This window comes from Lineus longissimus, chromosome 3 (assembly GCF_910592395.1).
Source record: "Lineus longissimus chromosome 3, tnLinLong1.2, whole genome shotgun sequence".
Classification (NCBI taxonomy): domain Eukaryota; kingdom Metazoa; phylum Nemertea; class Pilidiophora; order Heteronemertea; family Lineidae; genus Lineus; species Lineus longissimus.
Window position 1 is genome coordinate 10,328,702 of NC_088310.1, and position 25,973 is coordinate 10,354,674.

Consider the following 25,973-nt stretch of genomic DNA (forward strand, 5'->3'; position numbering starts at 1 on the left):
TGAGGGCTGGCTATGATGAGTACAGTGAGAAACTAGACGCAAGGGCCCAACGCGCCGCGTAGCGGCAAAAAAGCGAAGCTGGCAAAACATTTATAACGGGTCACCGTCACTTATTATTGGACTTATAGCGCATTTACGGAGTTGCAACTATTTTGCTTTATAGTGTCACCAGGAAAGAAAAGCATGCGACCTAACGCCGATCTATTTGTATAAAGTGATAATTGGAAGGTATATAGTAGGAAATATCAATAAAATAATCATTCTATGTCGTCTTTAGAGGGCATTTTTGATTGTAAAAAATATATGTGTACGTCACCGGAGTCTCTGCAATGATAATTTTATCACAGCAGTCTCGCGCAAGTAGAAGTTCTTTACCTATTAGTTCTTCACTTATTAGTCTCAATGTCTGGCGCAAAGCCAGACGTTTTCCATTACGATTTCACTACGATGTTTGACAAGAAGGAGCAGTGCGCGAGATATGCTAATGAGCAGACTTCCCTCGCTTGAGTTTCGGAAGAATGTTCCATATCGCGCTAAGCTGACCATTACTGACCATGTCAGACGTGCATTGGACTGGTACAGGTTGGAACTGAACATTGAATATGCTGGTGGTGACGCTTTCTGATGAGAAGTTGGCCCGTCGTGACTGATGCAGTATCCTTGGACTTGTCCACAGCATCGTTCAATCATTGCTCTCTGAGCTGCCTTGATTCTGTACTTACCCAAATACTGAGACCAAATGCCTGTTGACTGTGCTTTAAGAGAGACTGGCGCCATGCCTAGTCTCTCTTAAAGCACAGTCAACAGACACCAACCCCTCAGACTCAGAAACCACAAACGCCCAACCCTTCCTGCTACCTTAATACTTCTGGGTCATATTGGAGCACGGCTGCATGGTAACAGGTACGGGGCTCCCCGCCTTATGTAAACTGTGCCACTAAGCTGCTAAGGCTAGACACGACTGGTGTAGTACCCGGTACACTTACTTTCTCAAATCATTAATGTAGCATGGACCGAAAATGAAAACAAACTGTGCAGTAACTGAACATGAGAATGAAAACCATCAGGGTCTTCCTTTTATAGTTGGGGGGATCTTCGTTTTATAGTTGACATTAGGGTCTTCCTTTTATAGTTGGGGGATCTTCGTTTTATAGTTGACATCAGGGTCTTCCTTTTATAGTTGGGGGGATCTTCGTTTTATAGTTTTGGGGGGTCTTCCATCTTCGATCTTCGGTCTTCGGTCTTTGGTCTTCGGTTTATAGACACCCGTTTCAACATTGCTCGCAAACGCCAGGTAACCTCCTGGACTGACATAACTGAGTATCCCGTAAACGCGCAAGTCGGTTAATCGGTCGGATCATCGATGTGTATTGTTGGAGTAAAATGGACATCATCGCTATGGACACCTTCGCTGGACTGGAAGAAAATATTTTAAATCAGGCCTGGTTCAGACGGCGAGCTATGTGAGGAACTACTGTATACAAGTCTGTGTTGTATCGTTATCCGTTAACTGTTAAAGGGCAATTGATATGACCAAAAACAGGTAGTGCTTTTTTGTCAACATTTGGCCTTTTTGACAACATATACTTGTTATACAAACTTCCAGAATTATAAAGTCACTACTACATTTTCTTTGAAAACATATTTATCAACATACCAGAGCACATTTCTTTTGAAAATTACAGAAATAATACAATATTTTAACGTAGTCTTATCAACGTTAAAAAAGGACAAGCCTCCCGTTTTGTGACCGGAATGAATTTTAGCAGAATTCCACCAAATTTACCACCAGAATGAAACGTGAGACATTTAAAAATAACTGGGAATAGATAGCCAGCAGTTGAATCTATATCCTTTATTGCATAACGCGCATTCGACCCATTTTAGGCTAAAATGTTATTAGAATGGCGATTGGCGTCTTGGCAGAATCGACCAGAATTCACGACATTGCAAACGTGTCATCAATATTATATTGTATAACAATGGTGCACCTGGTAAGCCCAAGTGACCGATATTTACACAACTTATAGACATGATAGATGATTGTTTTACTCATCGATAACTCTTTGCCTTTTGTTTTATTATATTTATTATTATATTATTATATTTTATGACCTACGTCATGATAAAAACAGCAAATTCAGTTGCATGTACCGACTTCTTTTAAACAGGCTGCAATTCCAGTAATTGCAGAAGTTTGAAGACAATTTTACAAACATGTGCTCTTGACAGATGCATATTTTTAGTAAACGTGTTGTCAAAAGTCTGTGATAATCCCTTTTAATTGAATGCCCTGTTGTCAAGACTTATTGATCCGCCCTCGTACTACCACCCTCGTAAGACCGGAAGAAGGAGATCATGGAGTCTGAAAAAAAAGTCGATGGGCGCCCATAAAATAAGAAAGTGGTGAATTTTAGATTTAATTTACCCCAGCTCATGGTTAGTGCTTAAATTCCAAAGATTAATTCGAATAAGTGATGCGGCGGGGACGGTCGTTTCTCTGCACTTCCCCTTGATCCATGCACCCTGGAGTTTTATACATAGTGGTAACCCGGGCCACTGACTATGTCTCACAATACATGTACTGTCACACCGGCAGTATCCGATAACTGGATTCATCAGACTTACAGTCGTTACCGTGTTCTTTTAGCCAACATCTACCAAGAATTTGCCTGTGCAAATGACCTCGGCTATCGTCCTGGCGACTGTTCAGGAAATGACATTGGCTTTCAAGAGTTGAACCTGCAGGCCTGCAGTGACAAGTGTAAAGCAACCAGCTCCTGCGCGGCCTTCCTGTGGAATGACGTTGGTCACTGCTACATGAAAAGTAAAAGCTGCTCAACTACAAGCACTGGGAATTCACGGAATCATTTCTTTGATAAGAATCGTAAGTTATGCATTGTATCTTTATTACCACTGTGTTTAGCTTTCCATTGAACAGCCGTGCTCGGAAGTTTACATACACGTAAAAATTCTGAATAAAATCTTCAATTCTTACCAGAACTACTTCATTTAATAAAGCGTGTATGCCATACCTGTTTTCTTGGATGACATGCATTGCATGAAAATATCATGAAAATATCCCGATAACAAATTGTCATGAACAAATTTTCCTTTTAAATCCTGCAGTTATCAATATTCAGATAGAAGTAAATCATACTCGATATTGAAATCCATTCTTTGACTTTCTGAAAAAAATATGTCTACTCTGAATTCAAAAATTCAAAGTGTGTCCAATTTCACGGCGACACAGAAGTTTTCTGAACGTGTAGATTCCGCTACCATGACGACGTCAAACGTGAACACAAATGATCACGAAAGATTGTGCCATTTTAAAGGGCATCAAAAGAAACAAAATCTCATGAAAATCCCAGATGTTTGATATTTTGCGATGTCGATCAGAAAGAGCTGGACAGATTTTTTTTCTTCAAATGTTTTACACAGAAAGTCATTCTTAACTTCACAGATTTCTGAGAATAGACCAGAGTACGATTCAGCTCTACATTTCAAGATTATCAACTGCATTATCTATAGAGTTAGCTATTTTGATATTGTGACATTTTCATAATGTTTTGCGCGCAATGCCAATTTTTGCATGTTACCATTAAACAGGTTACCAAAGAAAGGTAGTTTTGGTGAGAGATCAACAACTTGTCCACTTTAGTTCATTAATTTTATTTCAATAACCTCGAGTATTCTGAAATTGAACAATTTACACTATTATATCAAAACGCGTATTTTGTTTATGATGGAAGGTGTATTATACCATGATTAATTATATCGCCATGTTTATTGAAATCTAAATGTAGCCTTCAAACACGATTATCTTTCAGAAGTTCACCCAAAGTAATTGTTGTATTTTGAACATGGCATATTCATGCAATTCGCCCCTTGAGAAACAAAATATATATCGCAAGTGACATTCGGGAAATCGTTAATCGACTATGAATAAAAACCAATCGCACCGAGCCAATCTCTGGAGCCTTATTATCTTCAAGAAAAACAGGACGTCACCAAATTTGTTTACCAAACAAAGACATGATAATATTGATAATATTTTCCTAATATTCAACTCCTAATTGGTATCAGTTGCCTCTCTGCACTTCACCTTGATCCGCCCTGGAGTCTTATTTAATTTTTTTTTTTTTTTTTTTTTTTTTTTATTTATTTATTCGTGTAAAATACATGTACAATATTTGATATAACATGACAAGACATTGGATTATGAACAAAATAAAACGTACATGCATTACACTGGTAACCATGTAGGTCGAGACCTATTATATGGCACCAGATAATATGGGTTGTGTCGTCGGGGTGCCGGCGACATGCGCACTAAGTGGGCCGACAGTTTGCACAACGGCAGAAAGTGACGAAAGTGCACATGTCGTCGACATCCAAACGATCCAACCTGTCAAAATAATAAACATTAAGGGACGATTTAAAATGCATTTTTTTCAAATTATGTAATTGGACCGGGAGGCTGTTCCACAGCTTCGGTGTCCTCACCCAGTATGAGGCACCGAACGTCTCCGAGTGGAATCTCGGCTGCGCCAGTCGTAAACCGTCGCCCCTTACAGCCGGGGTTATATAAAAACGTGCATTAAAATCCAGGACATTATAATAAGAATCGTGCATAAAAACTAGATCCTTGATTTCCCGACGGTACGACAGGGGCAGCAGAGACAACGCTCGCAGACGCTCCACATATGGCATATCAGGGCCTAAAATGTGACGAGTCACCCTCCGCTGGACACGCTCTAAAGTTTCAAGATCACGTCGCACATGTGTGTCGAATACCACCGTACCATATTCAAGGCGACTACGCACAAGTGATTTATACAACATGATATTCAAATTAACGTCTGCAGTACGCCCGCATACACGCCTGATCATACCCCACATTCTACTTGCACTGCTTGCAATACCATTGACATGAGATGACCATGACAGGTCCGAAGAAAAGACAATACCAAGATCCTTGAATTTATCAACCCGACACAATGCAAAACCATTGATATTGTAAAAGAAGTGTGTCGGATTTAACTTCCTAGTAACACTCATGACCATGCATTTGCTTGGGCTAAATGTCATGCCCCACCGTTTACTCCAAGCGTACAATTTATCAAGGTCGGTCTGAAGTAGCAGACAGTCGGTTACAGACTCTATCTCCCTACACATTTTGGAATCATCAGCAAAAAGATCCATGGCAGTACCGTCACTAACGACCTCAGCAATATCATTTACGTACAATAAGAATAAAAGAGGGCCTAAAATTGACCCTTGCGGCACACCAGACAGTACATCTAAAAGTGATGACTCCGAGCCATTAATCACAACTCTCTGCTTCCTATTTGTAAGATACGACGTTAACCAACTCAGAAGACGTCCAACCAATTTAATGATAACCTGGCGACTGACTATGTCTCACAATCCTGCCACACCGGCGCTATAAATTAACTGGATTCAACGGACAGTCGCTACTGTGTACTTTAAGCCTCCACCTACCAAACGTTTGCCTGTGCAATTGCCTTGGCTATCGTCCTGGCGACTGTCCAGGAAATGACATTGGCTTTCAAGCGTTGAACCTGCAGGCCTGCAGTGACAAGTGTAAAGCAACCAGCTCCTGCGCGGCCTTCCTGTGGAATGAAGTCGGTCACTGCTACATGAAAAGTAAAAGCTGCTCAACTACAAGCACTGGGAATTCAAAAAATCATTTCTTTGATAAGCTGGGTAAGTTTTTCATTTTATCAAATTATCAAATTGTGTTAAGTCTAGGCTACCATGGAACAGTCGTGCCCGGAAGTTTACATACACTTTATAAAGGACCATTTGTATTATAAAGTGCAATAACACCAAGCCGGCGGCTGCCCAGTCACCTCCTATTCTACACATCAAGTAGTTTCCATCAACAAATCGCACAAAAAAGGAAAAAAAAGTCTGACTGAATTGTCACGCTTTTCCGATATTGACTCCGATTCGACCCGCGTTAGCTCTACATGCATCGATCCTTTCCACGTGGAATGATGCACTTGTGCCACGGATGAACCCTGTGACGTTTGGTGCAACTTATTTTCATTAGAACTCAAAAGTCATGGAACTTCTTACTTTTTGAACTCGGGAGTTAAAAAAAGATATTTTAAGACTTGCTTAGAGAAGTTTTATTCTGACAGAATGGATCGTCTGAATGTTGACAACATCCGCAATGCGCTTGGTGTAGTGGCGCATTGCGCTGTAGTGTAGTGGCGCATACACTACACTACAATTACAATTCCATTTTCCGCAGCTCCTTCCATCATAGATCGACATCTATCAAAATAAAGCTGGGCAGTCATCGGCGCATTGAGATATTTCAACTTCAAAAGCAATTATTTAAGAAGTCCAATTTTGACCCTCAAAACAGTGACCGTTCCAGAGGCCGTAGAAAAATAAAAGATTGTTATAAAAAAAAGTTCGTTACCTAGAATTTCAGGATTTTTCTATATACCCATTGGCCAATCACCCAAAAAATCAGGCAAATCTGAGACGGTCATATATCATCCAATGTCTGCTTCTTATAAAAACTGGCTCTTAATCGGCCTGCAATTCTACGGCAACTCGCCTCTCCATTTCACCTGCCACGATGGATACCGGCGAGTCTTTTGTGCCCAATTCTAGTTACTGGGCAAAAGAGAAATCACCACTTTTAATTTTAATTCTAGTTACTGGGCAAAAGAGAAATCACCACTTTAACATTGGCAACACTGGTCTGACACGTATTTGTTTCTTTTTCAACATTTAAGAGAGGTGCAACGGCTATGAGGGACTTTGCAAACTCAGGTTTGACAAAGTAACATTTCCTGGAACTCACAACTCAGGTAAGTCACTTGAAAAAAAAGTGGGGCAAATAGTGTCCAAGGATCATGAAGACGCGTTTTTCTTCGCCATTCGAATATGCACCAATACATATTGAAACTATCAAATGTGGATAGACGTTGTGATATTGTCACTGAATGTAAGTAGTTTTTTTTCTTGGCAACACCATCAAAGTGCGCCTTGGTTTGCTATTTAACGACCAATGAATGGGATAAAGGAGACATGAATGTATTTATAAATATATTTTGTATAAAACATTATAAACACACATTTCTGTATTCATGATATCTATATATTGGCGCTATCCATAAGGAATAGAATTTCCGAATTCGAGATTTCAAATTCTGATAAATGAAATTTACAGCATCGAAATCAGCAAACAAAACAAACCATTGTCTTTCGAAGCTAACCTTAATAAGTCGAAGAAATCAATAGAGTGATACGTTGGCGTTGACTAATTCAGCTAAAGTCCCGAATGGTTTTGTCAAATAATCTTTGCAAACCCAATTATCATCCGATTGGTTATTTTTTGTCTCTCCCCGCTTTCTGAAAATGTTGGTAGATATTGCATTATCGTTTACCATCACTCAGTGTGTCAGTCAGTCCGTAAGTTGTATTTCCTCCTCGACTGTTTGGCGGTAAACTTAACTAAAGTAAACTTAGGTACATGTTTGGTACCCCCCCCCCCCCCCCAATGATGTGCAAAACACCCTTAAAATTTCGACCCGACTTCGTCTCTTGCCACCAGGCGGGGGGGGGGGGGGTATGTGAAAACAAACTAGGTGCCATATTTCGATTATAAGTGGTTCATTTTCAATAAAAAGTACTCCTTACAAGGATACATCACATATCGCATAGGATTTCTGACTTGACCTACTTTTCAAGGTCAAAGAGGTCAAATGGCGTAAATTGGCCGTAAGGGCGGGACTATGGCACGTTTCTTTCCGCTAAAGCTATGAACTTTAAACTTGGTACACATGACCACCCTATGTCAGATAACCCCTGACGCCCAATTGCGTTCCGATTTGATTTTCAACTTAACCACCAGGGGGCCAAAACTGAAAAGTGCAATATCTCGCTTATTGGTAACTAATGTTTTCGATGATATTTTTATGGTAGGTACTCCAAGCAAGGATACATCATACGTTAAATTGGTTTTTAATTTGACCTACTTTTCACGGTCATAGAAGTCAAATGGCGTAAATTGGTCGTTAGACTCTTAAAACTATGGCACGTTTCTTGACTGCAGTGACCATTGATCTCACATTTGATACACTTGTACCCAATCTAGTCAGGTCATCAGGGCCGAAAGTTCAGTTCGATTGATTCATCACTTGGCCATCAGGCGGCCAAATTCGTGAGAAAAGAAACCTAAAATGTGGTTATTGCCTATCTACTTGCCTGATTGCCACAAATCTCATCGGTACATCTTATCACCATTAGATATGTGTCACATGTGTTTTTGATTTCGCCCCTACTTTTCAAGGTCACAGAGGTTAATTGGCATAACATTTCCATTTGGCTATATACTTCTAGCACGTTTCTTAACCAGCATGAATTGTCCACTAAATATCTATACGGTGAGGAGAGTGGCTTCTGGCGGTTTCATTGTTTTTATTTTCATTGTATATCACATCACACTCAAATTCATCACTCTCAAATGCTGAAGTCTCTGAACATTAATCTCAACTTCACCACATACACATTCTTAACATCAAACACCTTCACCATCACACCATTACAACTCACCCATTCTAAAATTATCCATCTCAACCTTCCTGCCTATCAAATGCTGGGAGGTAAACATTTCTAGTTCGGCTTCCTTTCGAAATAACATCTAACCTGTCTATAGATTTGGGTGAACCAGGTCTGACTATGGACAGAGATCTACCTATTTTTCTTATTTTACAGGGGCGAATAGGGTCATGAAGTATGGTGGTTGGCCATATTTTCCCGCTTTGTCCTGTATGTATAGGAACCAAGATTACACTTTTACAGGCCAATTGGATTTTGGAATACGCTTTTTTGACATTGACACTCGTAATAAGGGAGATACCGCTTACACGAGTCACAACACAGCTTACGGACGAAAATTATGGGAGGCAAGTGCAAATTTGAAATACAGGTCGTGACTCAGTGAATTCCACATTCAAGGTGCATGCTCTGAGAAAGCCGTTAGACAAAATGTAGTCAGCCTAAAAGGCTGCTCAATGAGAAGATACTGTACTTCTGATCGGAGTGATAGGCCGAAAGAGTTGTCGTGCAATTTCCACAGGCATATATTGGCTTTCGCTTGTGATGATGCCCAAACCGTTGAGGTTTAGGAATCATCACCCCGGCCCTTCTCTGCGTACCAAAGGCTTTAATGATCACCTGCCTTGCAAATGTTTTCATGAATATATGTACCTTTTAGGCATAACAATCGCCGCATATACTGCCTCCAAAAGGATTCAATGACCCGGGTCCATGAGGTTCTTCGTCGTCCGAATCCAAAAACTGTTCGTCTTTTGGTTGCGTTTATTACGTTGTCCACAACATAGTTTAGCTGATGAATCACGATTATAGAAATTGATTTCATGCGGAAGAAGACGGCGAGACATGCTGTCTTAGTTACTTGTGTAGGGCTGGTTGAACGGCTGCTATAAAAATGCAATGTCTTAAAGAATTCTCGAAACTGAGAAGAATGCCTTGAGACGATCGCTCAGGCACGGACATACTGATTTCTATAAATCCGTGGTTGAGGTGAACCCTGGGTCAACCCAGATGGCACGAAATCCCAGAAGTCTATAATTTGAACATGAGCTCATTGTAAGTTACGTTTAAAAAAAAAGATTATTATTTTAAAAGGCCCCTTCCATTTTTGTTTTATGTTAAGCACCAAATCGCGGGTTAATTTCCTACAATTATTGTCAGACTTGTCATTGGTAACGGCTCTCTCGTTGGTAACACATGCATAGAAGGCGATGAGGGAGGGGTAGACCGAAGGATAACCGGAGCCGATACACGGGGAAGGTTAAAACAAGGAAAGGCTTTACATGGGTCTTAGAAGATTGCCGAAAAAAAGGAATTGCGATAGTTTGCCCATTTATTTGGCATTTTAAAAAATTCAGGCCTAGCCCGATACACGGTCTTTTGTCTTTAAACATCGTCCACTTAAGCCTAAATTCCCTTTGTTCCACTGTCTTATCAAAGGCTTATCAGGGCAAATCATGATAACGTGAGGCCCAAAAAAGCATGAACAAATAAACGCAATGGGAGTGGATGACCTTGATGGAAGCTCTACGTGCACGAGCCGCCTGACAATGCCTGAGGCACCCATGGTCCCAAGTGAGTAATCAAGGACTGGTGCTGACAAGCTTTCTTACGCTGCAGTACGTTGATTATAAGTGGAAACACAAATAATGGCCATCGGGAGCATTCTGTTGATAAGAGAAAAAAATCATTTCAGGTTATACGAGACATTGACAACTGGTTGAATGATCCATCGCACAGGAACGAGGTTATTGCCATGCGATTCCACGACACCACAATGCCCTCCGGCTTCGACAGGTTCAAACCCATCTTCAGAGACTACTTTACTGGAGCAAACGGGAAGGTCGGCACCAATGCGATGACGAGTTGGCCGACTCTCGGAGAAGCAGTGGCACAAAATAAGCGCGTGTTCATTTTTATGGTGGACAAGCTTTGTGACAGCAACTGTCGGAGGTCTTACCTCTACATTCGCCCGGTAGGTAGCGCATTTGTCAATGACCTACAACATTTTAGTGACCAACAAATTGTATTAACATGTATCCCACCGAACAACCAACATGACCATCAACGAATTTCTTTTCGAGAATCCATTAGCCACCGTTGGGAAAACATGTTGTTTAATTTCTCCTCACCAAAAATTATCGAGCTTAATTAACTTGCTCGATGACACAAAAATCAGAATATTAGTATTTGGCAATGGTGGATTTAGGGGTTGCGCATGATGAGCGGGCAACTCCCCTTTTTGTCGTAGTGGGATGGTTTTTCTGGGCGCCCATCCCAAGGAAGCAAACAACTACTTAATGTGTTTTAGCCCTCCATGCAGATTCCGAGAAAACGCATATTTGGCGCTCAAAATTGCCAAATGCTTCTTAAGGAGGGCTTCAAGACCCGCTCGTTTCCAAGATCACAATCGGCCCTCTCTAGGTGGAATTGCACCCCCTCCCCTCCCTGACTTTCTGGATCCGCAGCTATTATTTTGTCCATATTCTTTCTGGGACAATTATGTATAAAACTTCCTTGCTCTCATGAAAACCGTGGCAAATCATAACTTGGCTGTTCTATATTTTTTATTGATGTTCAAGCAATGTTTTAAATTGCAATATGTAAGAATGGCAATTTGCAATGCGATACATTACAATAAATTGTTTAAATTATAATATTCTTTTATATAGCGTCACTTAAAAAGGAATTGTCAATGGAAATATAAGTCGTATCTAATAGAAAACTTACAGCAAAACTGTTTACTAAAACTTATTTTACCTCACTGTTAAAAGCATTCAGGCCTAGCCCACTGCACGGTCTATTGTTTTTCAACATAGCCCGCTCGCACCTAGGGCTAAATTCGCATTGAACAGTCCATCGAAGGGTCATCAGAACAAATCTTGATAACATCGACTCCACGAAACAGCTTTCAGGGTGGTCGACAGGCTTAAACCAGCGAAGGCAAATACACCTAACGTTATTAGAATAAAAATTAATTATAAAAAGCCTCCGTAAATTTTCTTAATTAGATACAAATTCAATTTGAGTGTCATCATTTAAAAATAGTTTTTTTTTCTCTCTTTCAGGATAGTTTATACGACGACACATGGTTAGATCTCAAGGTGACGTCATCATGTAGTAGCATGCCAGAAGATACAAGAAAAAAGTGTGCAAGCGCGACAAGAGATTTGGTCATTGTCTCAGCATTTGCCTCCTTAGGCCTGTGTGTCAGTGACATGCAGAAGTTGGTAGGTTACACGATTACTTGAGGCACTGAATAGGCTACTGTAGCCCTACAAGCCTTACCTAGCTAGTTTTGAGAAAAATCAAGCTGACTATATTTGATTCCTGCAAAATGACACACATTGTGAGATTGATCTGTCCCGCTATTGATCGAACCTCCACCTATCATAATATTCTACCCAACAATTGCGACCAAATTCTGTTGTCGTGATAATTGAGTAGCTTACTTCACATGAAACTAAAGTTCTCGCCAAGCACGTAAACCGGATGTAAGGACTTTAATCATGAAAATTTCCAATGATCAGAGCAGTAAGTATTAGCTCATCTATTGATTCCTAGGTGGCCGAACCTGCTTTCTTCAGTCCTGAACCAGGATGCAAATTTTCGAGCCCATTTGTTTTTTTTGGTTACTATGTCAATGAATCTGGTTTTGGAGCAACAATTTTTGTGAGAACTCTGTATTTGTGAAGTAAGCACCTTCCTTCACGACAAGATCATTTTTACTATGCCCCCGAAATGCTGTCACGGATTCAAAAACACGTTATCACATGCTTATGGGTCATTCAAATTCACTGAAACTTACTTTCAAAAGGTGAAAAACACACGCTGGGGGTCATTGGACAACTGCACACTTTGAAATATTGAGTCTTAATTTTTTGGTATTAACAGGGTCTTTCAAATAAAGAGTCAGGTTACGGCAAGTTTCCTTTGATCCCACAGCTCTCTCAGGCAATTTACTGGAAGCCACGATGAAGCCCTTTTTAATTCAGCTACAAACTGAGCTGAGGTGTAAAACAATGATGGAATGATCAAAATCCAACGAAAAATATTTATTCTGCACATGAGGTACACATATGATTTATCGGGTTACAAATACATGCAGTATAAATTATCACTCTCATCTGTTTGCAATTTGTTATCAAAAATCCATAATCCGGTTGTAATCAATGGCAACATAATAGTGTAAATTGTTTCTTATGAGGGGACTCAAAAATTGATGTACACATCATAAATGTTTATAAGGTTTAAGCCAAACAGCGTGTTTTTTACAAAGGAACCATGTGATACCCTTAGATGGTCCACTAAGCACCGACAACATACTAAACTGCCAACTACAAAAATATGTGATGATGTGGAGAAGAAAAACGCTTTTCTAAAATTATTCTCAAACCAGTGCCATCACTTCTCCTCAAAACTGTCGAAAACCAAAATGCGAAACATGTCGTTTTTCATATAAATGTTATCTTTGACATTATATCTGAATAGTTTTATAGATATCAGTGACTTTGAAGCAGGCGTTTGCTTTAAAACGGGGTGTTTGTAACGGCCATGTTCAGCTGATCAAAGAATTGTTCAAAGTCCAGTTGTGCAGAATTGTCTTGGGTGTACCACGTGACCCGAGACAGCTCTGTCCCAACGCGCGTCTTTCGGAATGGTCGGTTGCTTTGATGTTGAAACCATGTATTTTCCTAGTTGCCTGACTCTTTATTTGAAGACTCCGGTATTTATAAGTGTTGAAGATATTTTCAGAAATCGACAATTTTAAAGCATTATCCATTTTTTGGGGGGGAGGGGGGCGTGTCTAGTCAAAACATGTGTTTTGCACACTTTCGAAAATGTATTTACCAACCATTCCTTTCATTATCGCGCACATTCAACAGACCGCTATTTTCAGCTGAGGCCTTTTAAATTCTTGATGCGAATCCGATGTTGTCCACAATCATGTCTCCAGCGGTGTCAGTTACAAAATATTATTTTCTGAAGCTGGGGGCGCACAGTAGTAACTACCTGCGAGATCGTGCCTCAGAGGTATTCAAGATCATTTATTAATCACGTTCAATAAGTATTTTGTGGTTGTATTATCGTGTCGTCGCCCAAGACGGTAGGCGACCTAATGCCAATGACACTGACGCAAAGAAAAAATCGTTGGTTTTTTTCAATAACAAACGCAGAATTGCTGTACCAAGGCTAGATTAGAAAATACAAATGCGACATGATCTCGCCCAGATTTACCTCTGTACATGTGCTCCCAGCGTTCGCGCCTTACCTTGCTTGAATATTTTTTGCTTTTTTATTTACTTCAGTGTAACAAGTACATCAAGCCCAGTGCCATGGACTGTTACAACGAACGGAAGAAGCGAGGCCAGACGGTGAACTTCCTGGTGGCAGATTATGTCAACCAAGCCAAGACCGATGAAAACGTCGTCACAGTCTCTAATGAATTAAATAAGCTCAATATGGGACTCTAAGTTCAGTAAAATCTCGATTTTTTTTCATTGTTCATCAGTGTAAGAATCTCTTGAAACTTTCAAATAAAAGTTTTGACTCTATATGTGTTTTAAAATGTTTTACTGCACCTACCCAACCCCAACATTAACTGTGATTGGACACATCAATTAATCTGTAGTACAGCGGTTGCCCACCTTTCAGAACGGATGACCGAATGTACGATTCAGCCCCGAGACTGAATTCAGCTATCTAGCGATAGCTCCGTGTAAAATAATACGTATTTTGTCCATGAATTGATTGATGTGTTCGAAAGCGTTCTCAAGCTTCGATAAATGAGTGCAGTGGTCAGACTCTGACAAATTCACAACCTGCTTTTTCATGGTACACCTCTTAAGACTCTGTCGGCCGATCGGGTGGGATAATAGAGAGGATGCATACTATTACGACTCCCACTCCGACTTAAACTGAGTTTGAAGCTGACAGTCATTTAGTGAAATCTTCAATTTAACTGAATTGTTGAACGCTTTCAAATTGATAAATTACCTGTATCTGCACAATCATTTTTGAAATTCCAAATTGGACCTGTGCATAAAACAGATATAATGAAGTCGTCATTCAAGTCATAGGCAATCACTACGACTTGGAATACGACTTCATAATTTCCTCTTTATGGACAGGTCCGATCTGGAATTTTGATGTACACGTAGTTGATCAATATGAAAACGTTCGTCACTTAATTTAAATCGAAGTTTTCACTAGATGACAGTAATTCACTCTTGAAGTCTGCGTAGGAGTCGTAAATGATCCACAACCTCTCCAATGCGGACAAATCTGCGACCTGTCGTTGGCTGTCTTCAGCGGTCGCACGACCCAGTCTTGCAAGAAATTGGTCCAGTCTTATGAGACTGAGTCGTAGTCAGTCATGTAGTGCAAACATCCTTGCAAAGCGACCCGCTCGTCGGGTCATGAGGTCTTTGAAGGGTTGCGACGCGATTCACTTGCGATAGCCAATCAGTACTTTTCACTTCGTTACATGATTACAGTAATCATGGCAGACTTCTCGACTGATGAACGTGAAGACCGTCCCATTGAACTTTAGCGAGTTTCAGTTGGCTGATGCAATCGTATGGTGAGGACGCTCGTCGCACTACGTATTTATCGCAAGACTGCATGCCCGGAAGACGAGACTGTCGGGTCGCAACATGCAGAATCATATAATGTGGCCAGGCCTTTGGATATTGAGGGCATTGTCGTTGGATGCTATTTAACATTGTTCAATCGGGATGGACAATGGGTGAGCGACACCAATTTCTCTAATGGGCATGTTACCTTGGTATTGATTTCATAGGAAGATAAAATGGGAGAAAATGAACCTCCTTTTTGCCTATTAGTTCAGTTCTATCGGCAATTGAGCTATGAATACACCAAAGCTTGCCTGGACCTTGTAATGCTACTTCGTCTGAGGCTGAGACGCTAAATTCACGAAGCTGGATCAATGGAAACGCCCCTGAGATAATTTTCGAGACTTGGAGTCGGGGGGGGGGGGGGGGGGGGGTAAAACCTCCTAGCAAATAAATATCCAATGCTGACGTAATCATAGTAATATTTCTGCATAGAATAGCTTCATTCAAGAACATGAACTATTCATATGGTTTGACAATGAAGTTCCGATCATTTAACCATTACAAATTTCAAAAAGTTTACATTTTGATAAATTACCCCTATATCAGCATTTTTCATAATTTATAATTTAGTTTTTTAATTTTTGGAAAAAGTTTCTATGGATATTTGAAGGCAAAAACCTTTGCAAAATTTTAGATCCAGCTTTTTACACATGAGGGAATAGGGGCAATTTGCATAAAACATCTTAAAACTGCCTCGCGTGAAAAGGGATGGCATTCAAATTGGATTAAAGACCATGGCAAGGTAGACTAGGCGCATTTGCTTGGTTTTTCACAAAGTTTCCAGGTTACATCACTAACTCTTTTGCCTCCATGTCAGTTTCATTTCTTTAAATGCCATTCCGGCCTTTGCGGTGCCAACCAATTTTTACTTGGTTCAGGCAATTTGCCCTTGCTCGCTCATGCGTGAAAAGCTGTGTCTAAAACTTTGTAACGGTTTGTATTACACCCCTCCTACCTATATCCATTGAAACATTTTCCAAAAGTTAAGAAAATAAATTATAAATTATAAAAAATGATAATATGGGGGCAATTTATCAAAATGTACACAGCCATATGATTCATCATGATCATCCAGGTGTGCCTGGGATGCATGTGAAGGAACCGAACTCGTCCATTAAATATACATATCAAAATTAATTAACTTATCTAAATTCTGTCTGCCAGACTTGCCAGGTGTGCCTGAGATGCATGTGAAGGAACTCATCTATTAAACATACCTTATCAAAATTAATTAACTAATCTAAATTCTGTCTGTCAGACTGGCTTGCAAGATGTTAAGCACATTCATCAGAATTATGATATCCAGTCATTAAATCTGACTTTGACCTTAAAAAAACGTTTAAACGACATCTAGGATCAGCCCGCTGGGCCAAGTCGATCCATGTACCAGCTAAACCATGAATTCCCTATCACACTAAAATCGCCGTCGAAATATACGTATGTGAAGTGCTGATTACAATCAGAGGTTGATATACATTACTGCAGTTTCTTCGACCCAAGACTAGTTAATTAAAAAATCAAAGGCTGGACGGATGATCATGACGCCATGACCATCGGACGGCGTCTCCTACCCGTTTTCTATACACATGTTGAAAGGCAACGAACAATCATGGCAGCGAAAGGTATCGATTTGCCTTAGAAAAAAATACGTGCTTACCTGGAGAGAAAATGACGACACAAAAAAGAACATACAAAAGAATAGTCCATTTTGAGGGGCGTAAGGCGTGCATATATTATTTTTATCATATTTTACCCCTCTGACACTGTAATGGAAGGGGCTTGTTTCTATCAACTCACACAACAGGTGTGAGTCTAATGGTTACGTGTATACTCTAGACTCACTGATCTAACACCGTTTTGGAATATGCCAAGCCTCCATTCATATACTGCCATTTTCCTTCGATGCCATTCATCATTGTTCAATCGAGATAGCCAATAGGGGGCGACACCAAGTTGCCTAACATTTCTGATGGTCGTGTCATTATGCTCTGCCCTTGGCGTTTTTTGTGTAGATTTCACAACAAAGGTTCAGAACGACAGGCAGATATGCCCTGAGCCAATCAGGTATGAAGGGGCCTTGGCCTGTTCAATGCACATTGTGCTGGGGGCGGTCATGCCCAGAGATAATGAACCGGCGTTAGATCGGCGAGTCAAGAGTATATATAAGAATAATAGAAAATGTAAACAAACTTCATTTCTAATCCATATGTCCATCAATATGAAAATTCTTGCGGTAGACCCATAAGCATTCTAGTGCACTGCTACCGTCCCCTTTCGACTCAATGAAGGAATGCACCGAAGTACCGGCAGAGTTTGGAGCAAGTGGCGGCGGCCAAAGAAAGTGAAAATGTAAGAAAAAACTTTTTAAAAAGACGTGACGAAAAAGATAACAAACATGCGATTTCTCTCCACACAAAGTAAAAACAACATTGACCAGCGAGTGGATAACTTTCTGTTTTTGTAAATTTATCTGTTAACTACGTACCCTCAGTTCATATCTGTTCTGAAATTGATCGTTTTTGGTCTCGGTGAATGTTCGGTTTCTGAAGACGGCTTCTGCTTGGCTTCTGTCCGATTTGAAATGTATTCATCAATAAATCCATATAATTCAAATTCAAATGAACTTTATTAGTCACCATATAAAAAGGCACACGACATATAAAGTATAATAGTATCATGTATATACATGATACTGGCAATACTAAGCTGAACATCAATGAAATAACAAGTAAACTAGCTAAATCAAATGCATTTAAAAAACAAACAACCGAATAACTTCTTGTGATAATAGAATCAAAATATCCCCAGCCCTATTTTGTTGATTTCACAATTTTCCACAGAAAGGCCTCTGCTATATGACTTATACTCACGTCATGACCCAGCATATCTGTCTGTCCAACCCCCGAAAAATACCAGTAAATAATTTTAATTCCTCCAGAGCTTTAGTCCGAATTTCTTTCATATCATGCCTGGCACATTCCATTATCACATGAAACTCCGACCCTATCTCACCTGAGGTACACAATGAACATATCCGTTTTTCCTTAGGTATATTTTTCCTTCTCTCAGACTCAATATCAAAGTTATGATCTGATACACGAACCTTTGAAATGGCTCTCCTAAAGTTAGCGTTAACCACTGAATCTAAATACCGTTCTCTTCCGGAATTGACGTTGAGAGAAGAATACAACTCCGACTTACTTTTGCACTTAAGTTCATCAATCAAAATACGTTCTAACGAGTCCCTAATCTTCAACCTCATTTTCTCCACAAACGAAGTGTTGATTGCATTTAAATCTAAATCTACCAAGTCGACCCCTATTATAAACTTAAGTATACTAGCTGGAAAGTAAAAAAACCTGGATATTCCACATTGCAAATTCTTAAACTCAGCTCTCACAGCTAACTGAGCTAACTCATTATTCTTTGATGTAATATGATGTATAAAATTTGAAACTGTTACAAAAATAGTAAAAGATAAAGTAAGACGTCCCAACTCAGCAAGAACAGCAACACTACACGTTTGACGCCGGACTCCTTGGACTGACTTACGAAACTTCGTATTAATCAATTCATAGACAAAAACCCCCACCAAATACCTGCTTTCTACGACAAAGATAAACACCCGAAACTTCAGAACCATACAGAAGTTGTGTTTTTATTAAAAGATCAAATAAACTGAGGAGTGCTTTTACTTGTGTACCCTGATAAATGTTAAAATGTTTATTCAACTGGAAAACTGCCTGCTTTGCTTTGCTTGTTAATGTTTGCTCTGCTTTCTTAAGGGATCCATTGCAAGAAAAAATTATACCAAGATACTTAACAGATTCAACAAGATCAACGTCCGCATCACCAACTCTGAGGGAAAGACCCTTCTTAAACCTTTTAGATCAGTGGCGTAGTGGTTGGAGCACAGGGCTCATAATCAGGAGGTCGTGGGTTCGATTCTCGGAAGGGTCACTACTGTTTCGTCTTTGTGTCTTTGAGCAAGGCATTTATGACGTTTATAGAAATTAAAAGTGCCCGTCTATAGGTTTTCAAGATTCGTAGATATTTTTCGTGCGAGAATAGACATAAAAATATTGTGTACTACAGGGTGACTCAAAAAAGTATACCCTCCTTGACTCATCGATTAATCGATTATATGTTAACTACCAAATTTTAGTTTAAGTATAGTATGTCATTAGAAAGAGCTGGAATCCTAAACATGCATTTATTCATTTTTTTCGGGTGAGTCATTATGGTTATTTGACGAAGTGTAATAGTGTCACGGTTTGGGTTTATAGCGATAGCATCAAAATTAAGAGTCAGTGGTTGGGGTTAGCCTTAACATGAAAAGTATGGGTAATGGTTGACGTAAGCAATAGCATCAAAATCAAAGGTCATGGTTGGGGTTAGCTATAGCATATGAGAAGGTAGGGGCAATGTTTGGGTAAGCTACAGCATGAAGAGACTGAGTTAATTGTTAGGGTCAGCAAAAGCATCAAAAGAAAATGTCATAGTTGGTATAGCTATAGTATTATGAGAAGGAAGGGTCATGGTAGAGTTTAGCAATAGCAAGAAAAGGATGGGTAATGGTTGGGGTAAACAACGGCATCAAAATCAAAGGTCATGGTTGGAGTTAGCTCTAGCAAATCAGAAGGCAGGGTCATGGTGGGAGTTAGCTATAGCACGAAATGACTGGGTAATGGTTGTCAGAAGGACTTATGGACTGTACCATCAAGATGGTTTGAGGTTCCACTCCATCGCCCCGGGGTAAACGTCTCAGAAGGACTTACTGAGAGTCCAATGGGGGGGGGGGGGGGCTTCCCCCAATGCACTGGCTAAAATATGTCAAAAGGACGGGGTTTGGGGGCTTCCCCATGTCAACAGTTGTGTGAGTTTACTAGAGCTTTCATTTTACATATCATTTTGATGCAAAGGTAAACCTGTCCAATACCTTTACCCACCGGAATAATATCGAGTCGAATTGTCATCAATTGCTCCCAGCAGCAGTGTTTCACAAAATAACCTTGCATCTTTCTACTGCATGGTTAGGAATCCAATGCCCGTGCTTGTAGTGGCCGTTATACCGAGGGAAGTTCGTTTTGAAATCATACTAGTATTTGTGAATGAATTTTCATGATTATTGGTCTGCCGTTTTACATTTCTCGTTCTGAAAGGGTGAATGCGTTAGACTGGATCTTCATTGATACGTTTCATGATGATTTTTCTTTCAAATGTTGTTAACTATGAAGCGCAGAAGCACCCAGGGTCCGGATGTTTAATGGCACAAAGGACGCGTTATCCCTAACAGTTATGTTAGGCATCATTAAGGACGTTATCTTTGCAGTTAATCCCATTAAAATCTAACGACTCCGTTAAAGTTACCCTTGTTTTGAACATCCCAGCCCCGGAGAACCAATATTCTTAATTCCGAGCATTACGCCGTCTCGAGCATCTCTTGTTCCTCATGTTCCAGGGTTCCGAATTTACCCGAAATATTCCGTAGCCAAAAATCGCTCTCCCGGCAAGCGTGTACTGATGAACTGATGTTATTTGGGTATACAAATACTGGGCCTGCTGTTCAAGGCGCTGCGTTCAAGCAGCAGATATAACCGCCAGACCGTTAACCACGTAAAATAGACAACCCAATAAAAGGTTATCGTCTTAATTCAGCATACTAAATGGAGGTTGGCACATCTCTGCCTATCAATATTCGCATCAATTTGATAATTACCCAAAAAAAGTCATCGGCTTGCAGTTGTTGAATTAATGTTATGAATATATATCCCATTATTTTGTAATAAACCAACTTGCATGATCAAGGCAGTCATCCACACGAACTTTCTCAAACGTGTGAGTTTGTATTTCCGACTAATTGACAATTTGGAAAAGCAAGGCTATATCAGCACCCGGTAAGTAAGATAGGGTCTATGATTAGAACTTGTGAAACAAGGTTTGCTTCTCAGATCAGCCCAGTCGATGCTACATGTAAGTGAACTCCCACATAATCAGAAACTTAGAGACATTGAGGAAGAGTTAAGGGACAAATATCAGCCGATCGAGTAAGAAGGAAAACATGTAAAGATGTGGTCTTTTTGGTGGGAGGGGTGGAGGGACTCGATCGGCTACTATTGGGTTTGCTAAACTCGCGAAAAAAAACAACAAACAGACAATATATGGATTTAGTTGGTGTAAAACATGTTTCACCATGTGGCCACATACATTCCGTACACGTTCAGCTAATTTTTAAAGTGAGTAAATTCGATCACTTAATGGCTGTTTTCTTGTATTTTCATTAATTTTATTGGTCAAACTAGTAGGCCCACCCAAGAGCCCTCAGCTACCTAAACTCACCATCCTGCCATGCCTGCAGGGTGATAATATTATCAGCAGTCTCGGTTGATAACTGAAGGAATACATTTTTGGAAAAGAATGCAGTGAGAGGGTTCATGATTTATCAACAATGTTATTTTTGCTCGGACAAACCATGTGCTCTTGTTTACGTATCTTGCTAAGAACAGTCCTATCCGCTGGGCACTGATGTACGGTCTCCAATCAAAGTCAAAGTTATCTTATTCGTAGTACGCGATTTCACTCAGGCATAACTGCAGGGTGTATTCTTGGCGATTACTCTTGCATTATTTGCAATCAGTTGGGGCAACAGCTTTTTAAGTAATCATCCGCCATCCGTTCCATATGCCAGATTAACTACGAATACGCGACCAAAAATAATTTTGTCTTTGATCAGTCACCGTGTGAAGGTGCTGAGGGATGAAATTATTTTCAGGTCATTCAAGGCTTGCCATTCTCACAAGAGTGAATGCATTAGTTGTTTAGATATTTGGATAGAAGTAATTTTTTGGTTTTGAATATGCACTGTTCTCAATTATTGTTCGAGGCGGGCTGTATATGTTATACCCGATCCTTAGGAAATTAGGTGTTCGCTTTAACATTAAACATTCCAACTGGTGGAACACAACTTTATTTTTTATATCGTTATGGTAACGTTTTTTCGTGGTGTATCGGTCCTACACACAACCTCCACGGTAGAGATATTTCGTCTCATTTTAGTTCAAAGCACGAAATAAATTCGTCCAATCAGAACGTCGCTAGCATCCGATTCAAGGAATTTTGTAATGCTGTAGCAGCGATATCCTGCTGACGGACAAAAAAAGTACTATTTTCTCCGCGATTCGCACTGTACTACATCTCGTACTATTTGGCACTTTTCTGGGCTCCGATTGGCCTGTGTGCCACCCAATAAACCGCGAGCACTCGAACAATGTGCTTCGTGCTATTGGGCCTACACACGTTAAATAGTCTTTTGCATTTATATGTAGTTGTGAAAGGGGCTGAATCTTGTTTGAAGTCTTCTTGCTGGAATAAAATCTGCCTATCATAACCTGAAGTCCCTCTGATTTCAGAATTCGTAGTAAAAACGTGAAGATGCAACGACTCCCATTAATGCTATTCGGCATTTTGGTACTCCTGGTAATCAGCCAAGTGTCGGCGGCAGGTATGTCATCAGTTCGTAAAGCGACTCGCAGACGCATAGTTTGCATGCAATATATCAATCGCTTGTCTGCAAGAGTCATTGCCAGAGTCGGTCGTTGGGACCTGCGATAAATGTAAAACCCAGGGATGACCGATTTGATGAGTGTGGTCTGATAATGATCGTTATAATAAAAAAAGACCCGGCTTGACCTCTGCAGTCCAAACGAGGCCTGTGTATTTCTTTTGGAATAATGATTTGAAATGCCTAAGAATTTAAAATCAAAAGTTATTCTAGGGTTCTATGGGTAGGGAAAAAATATCGGGTGATCTAAAAAGAAAAACTCATATAAAATTAAACTCCCGCTTTTTAAAGTACAATCAAAATGTAATCAAAATGAAATTATTGAAAATTCGCACTCTTGTGGCCACTGATATCATCAAAGACAGATTACTTCAAAAAACCCACAGCTTAAACATCAGAAATATACCCTTTCTTTCGGCAGCTGTAGATCAGACACCCGTCGACCGATTCAGACGATTCTTGTACCACTGATTATGAGCTGCATTTGCTCTAAACTAAATATATCCCTCGTGCAAGCGTGAATCATTTCGACCTACTGTGAGATGTGAGCGCCCCCTGTTGGCGGCTTTGTGTAACTTTACCTTGCATCCCTATATTGTCCCTTTAAACAATAGTTCCATCAGTTCATGCATGGAAGAAGAGGCTTTGGGTGGTATCGCAGCAGGATGGTGAGCCAATTCATCACTAAAAGCAATTTGCATAGGTGACTACACGCTACGATTTTGACGGGCATTTCTTTTATTTGACATTACACGTACTTAAACATTAAGGAGAATATCAAAATGAAGTAGGAAGAAATATAAATTAGGAAATGCATGCATTTTCATCAGGATAGACACTGATCCTTTTGAGATTCTGGAAAAACATTTGGTCTTTAGCGAGCATATTTGACACAACATTTTGACTTTGGAGTAAATCTAAAAGTATATAAATGTGTTATACTTAAAATTCAGAATTACGTAAAAAACAATTAGGACCTATCGTCCAGTAATTAACATATAATACACTGGATATCTTGGTAGCCATAGTTGTTAACAACCATTAACGTTCGGTGCCCTTTTTTGACCAACCGATATATGCTGCTGCTAATTTTGCCGATGTACCGTGAAACGATATCATACCAACAGTGCCTTCGTTCGTTTAACCTTAATACTCCTGCGTTTTGTCTCTCGCTCATAAATGAAGAGTAATTCGAGATATGGGGCTTACGTGACGTACAGTAGTGTATGGGGTCCGAGGATTCAATTATGCGCTTTTGTTTATAAGGTAAAGATGCGCATGTGCAGGTGCGTATGCGTGACTGCAACTCCGGGACAAACGAGAAGTTAACAGAGTTCTCCTGCAGATGGTGCATCGGGCTTGCATTCACGTGCATTAGTGTCGACTTAGCATTCTCTCAATACACTTCTCTTTTAATGCGTCATATTTTAATACATACATTTCAGAAGTAGAAGACGATGAAATAGACTATGCTTTCGAAGCATTCGTGAAAAGGCGCACCAACAAGCGTGGCTTCTGGGTTAAACCACTTAAACCGGACTTCAGTCTCTTGAAGAAGTGGAGATAGAGGCTGATTGGTGCTTCATGTAGCCTCCATCACGTCTTACGGATGCGTCACGGTACATGTAGAACAAGAAATAAAGCATTTTAACAAGACAGCTATTGTTTGGATTATTTATTATTCCTTCTATGATCAAGTCCATGAGCAATTGCATGTAATGTGGAGGCCTGATCATTGGCCTTTTTCATAGGAGACTAAAGGATTCTGAAAGTCACAAAAATGTTTCCCTCTCTAACTTACCGTTTATTTTGCCAAATTGGCCTTGAACAGAGAAGGATGGAAAAGCGCCATAGAAGAACTCAATATTATTATTGTTTATGTATCATTTTCTATCTTCGCCGCCAGACCGTCGAAGACCCAACTGCAATTTAAACATGATAGACACAAATTAACTGTTTTCAGCAAGTTCATTGATGAGGCAAAATATAAAGGCGCTCGATGTCCTTGACATTTTGATTATATTTGGCTATCGTGAAAAAGCACGGGAAAAAAGGCACGACCCCATGAATACATCGTAACGACAACCGCCACTGCCAGACTGCGTTCATTGAAACAGATGCAGAAATGTGTCTGTTGCGTCGACTTCCGATTGATAAAATCCGAAGGTTTCCTGTTACAACAAGAATGACCGAGGGATCGGAGTGGTAAAATGTACACTTGCCTGTGTTTATATTATTGCATGGCAAATGTTTGTGCTACGTCGGGTTAGTTTCGACAGAGTTATATTTGTTGCGACCATGTTGGACTCGTCCTCATGCACTAATAAATGCCATACTTCTTTGCAGCAGCTTTGTAAGTAATTATAAGGTAAAATTGGGGTAATTGTAGCCCCTTTTTACCTATAATTTTTGTTACCAGGCAGATTCACTGAAACCGGCCTGCACCTTGTAGTGGCACTTCTTCCAATTGTACAGACTGCAATTAAGGACACTTAATCTTAAACAATGCCTCTGAGAGACAATACAAAACTCGTGGTCAGGGGCTTCAAATACCCCGTGGCCTTGGGGAATTTGTAGCCCCTGACTAAAATTTTAAATTGCATGTTTTTTATGTATGAGAACACTTTTTTCATTGGTTTATGGTCTTTATTGGTAATAAAGCTTTCAATATTATTCCAATCAAGGTTGACGACGAGATTTTGCTGGTATCAAACGATATTTATTGAACACATTAAGTGGTGTTCGATGCAATTACTTACCAACAATTTAAACAATATCGTCACAAATCAGACTGATTTTAGAATGGTGTAAAAACACAACGTTCTATCTATCACCTCTGTTGTACATTACATCTTGTGTCAGACAATAGCTTGTGATATTCTGAATAGAATGGCGGTCTTGTCATGCGCCATTAAAAACTTTAGTTTCAGTTATGGGCCATGTATCAACACCAAATATAGCTGGCATCACTTAATGATAATGTAATGTACCATGAGAAATGCTGCTATCTAGTCAATGGAATTGCTTTAACGAGAGACACCAGTAACTTTGAAAATATTAAAATTATTTCGAAATAATTTTAGAGGAACTAGTATGAAACATCAAATGTATCATTGTTGGCACATGAAGGGTTAACATTGTATCAAAATTGAATAGGTTTATGATCA

General features: G+C 39.9%; 1 protein-coding gene and 1 long non-coding RNA gene across 2 annotated transcripts; both read left to right on the forward strand.

The window, feature by feature from the left end:
• The first annotated feature begins 2,654 nt into the window (after positions 1-2,654).
• On the forward strand, positions 2,655-14,117 carry LOC135484735 (uncharacterized). The gene is made up of 7 exons (XM_064766396.1): positions 2,655-2,887; positions 5,498-5,733; positions 6,783-6,857; positions 8,767-8,957; positions 10,304-10,582; positions 11,676-11,837; positions 13,917-14,117. The coding sequence occupies exons 2-7, from the start codon at positions 5,667-5,669 to the stop codon at positions 14,079-14,081; spliced, it is 939 nt and encodes a 312-aa protein (XP_064622466.1). The 5' UTR covers positions 2,655-2,887; positions 5,498-5,666; the 3' UTR covers positions 14,082-14,117.
• Positions 14,118-21,035: 6,918 nt separating this feature from the next.
• LOC135485641 (uncharacterized) lies at positions 21,036-24,462 on the forward strand. Its single transcript, XR_010446592.1, has 3 exons — positions 21,036-21,142; positions 22,655-22,746; positions 24,252-24,462. It is a non-coding gene; the product is annotated as an uncharacterized LOC135485641 (long non-coding RNA).
• Positions 24,463-25,973: the final 1,511 nt, after the last annotated feature.

Excerpts from the sequence above, each read along its gene's own strand:
- LOC135484735 (XM_064766396.1), top strand. The coding sequence starts at position 5,667 with ATGAAAAGTAAAAGCTGCTCAACTACAAGCACTGGGAATTCAAAAAAT. Across the intron at positions 5,734-6,782 it reads TCATTTCTTTGATAAGCTGG|AGAGGTGCAACGGCTATGAG; the intron begins GTAAGTTTTTCA and ends TCAACATTTAAG. Across the intron at positions 11,838-13,916 it reads TCAGTGACATGCAGAAGTTG|TGTAACAAGTACATCAAGCC; the intron begins GTAGGTTACACG and ends TATTTACTTCAG.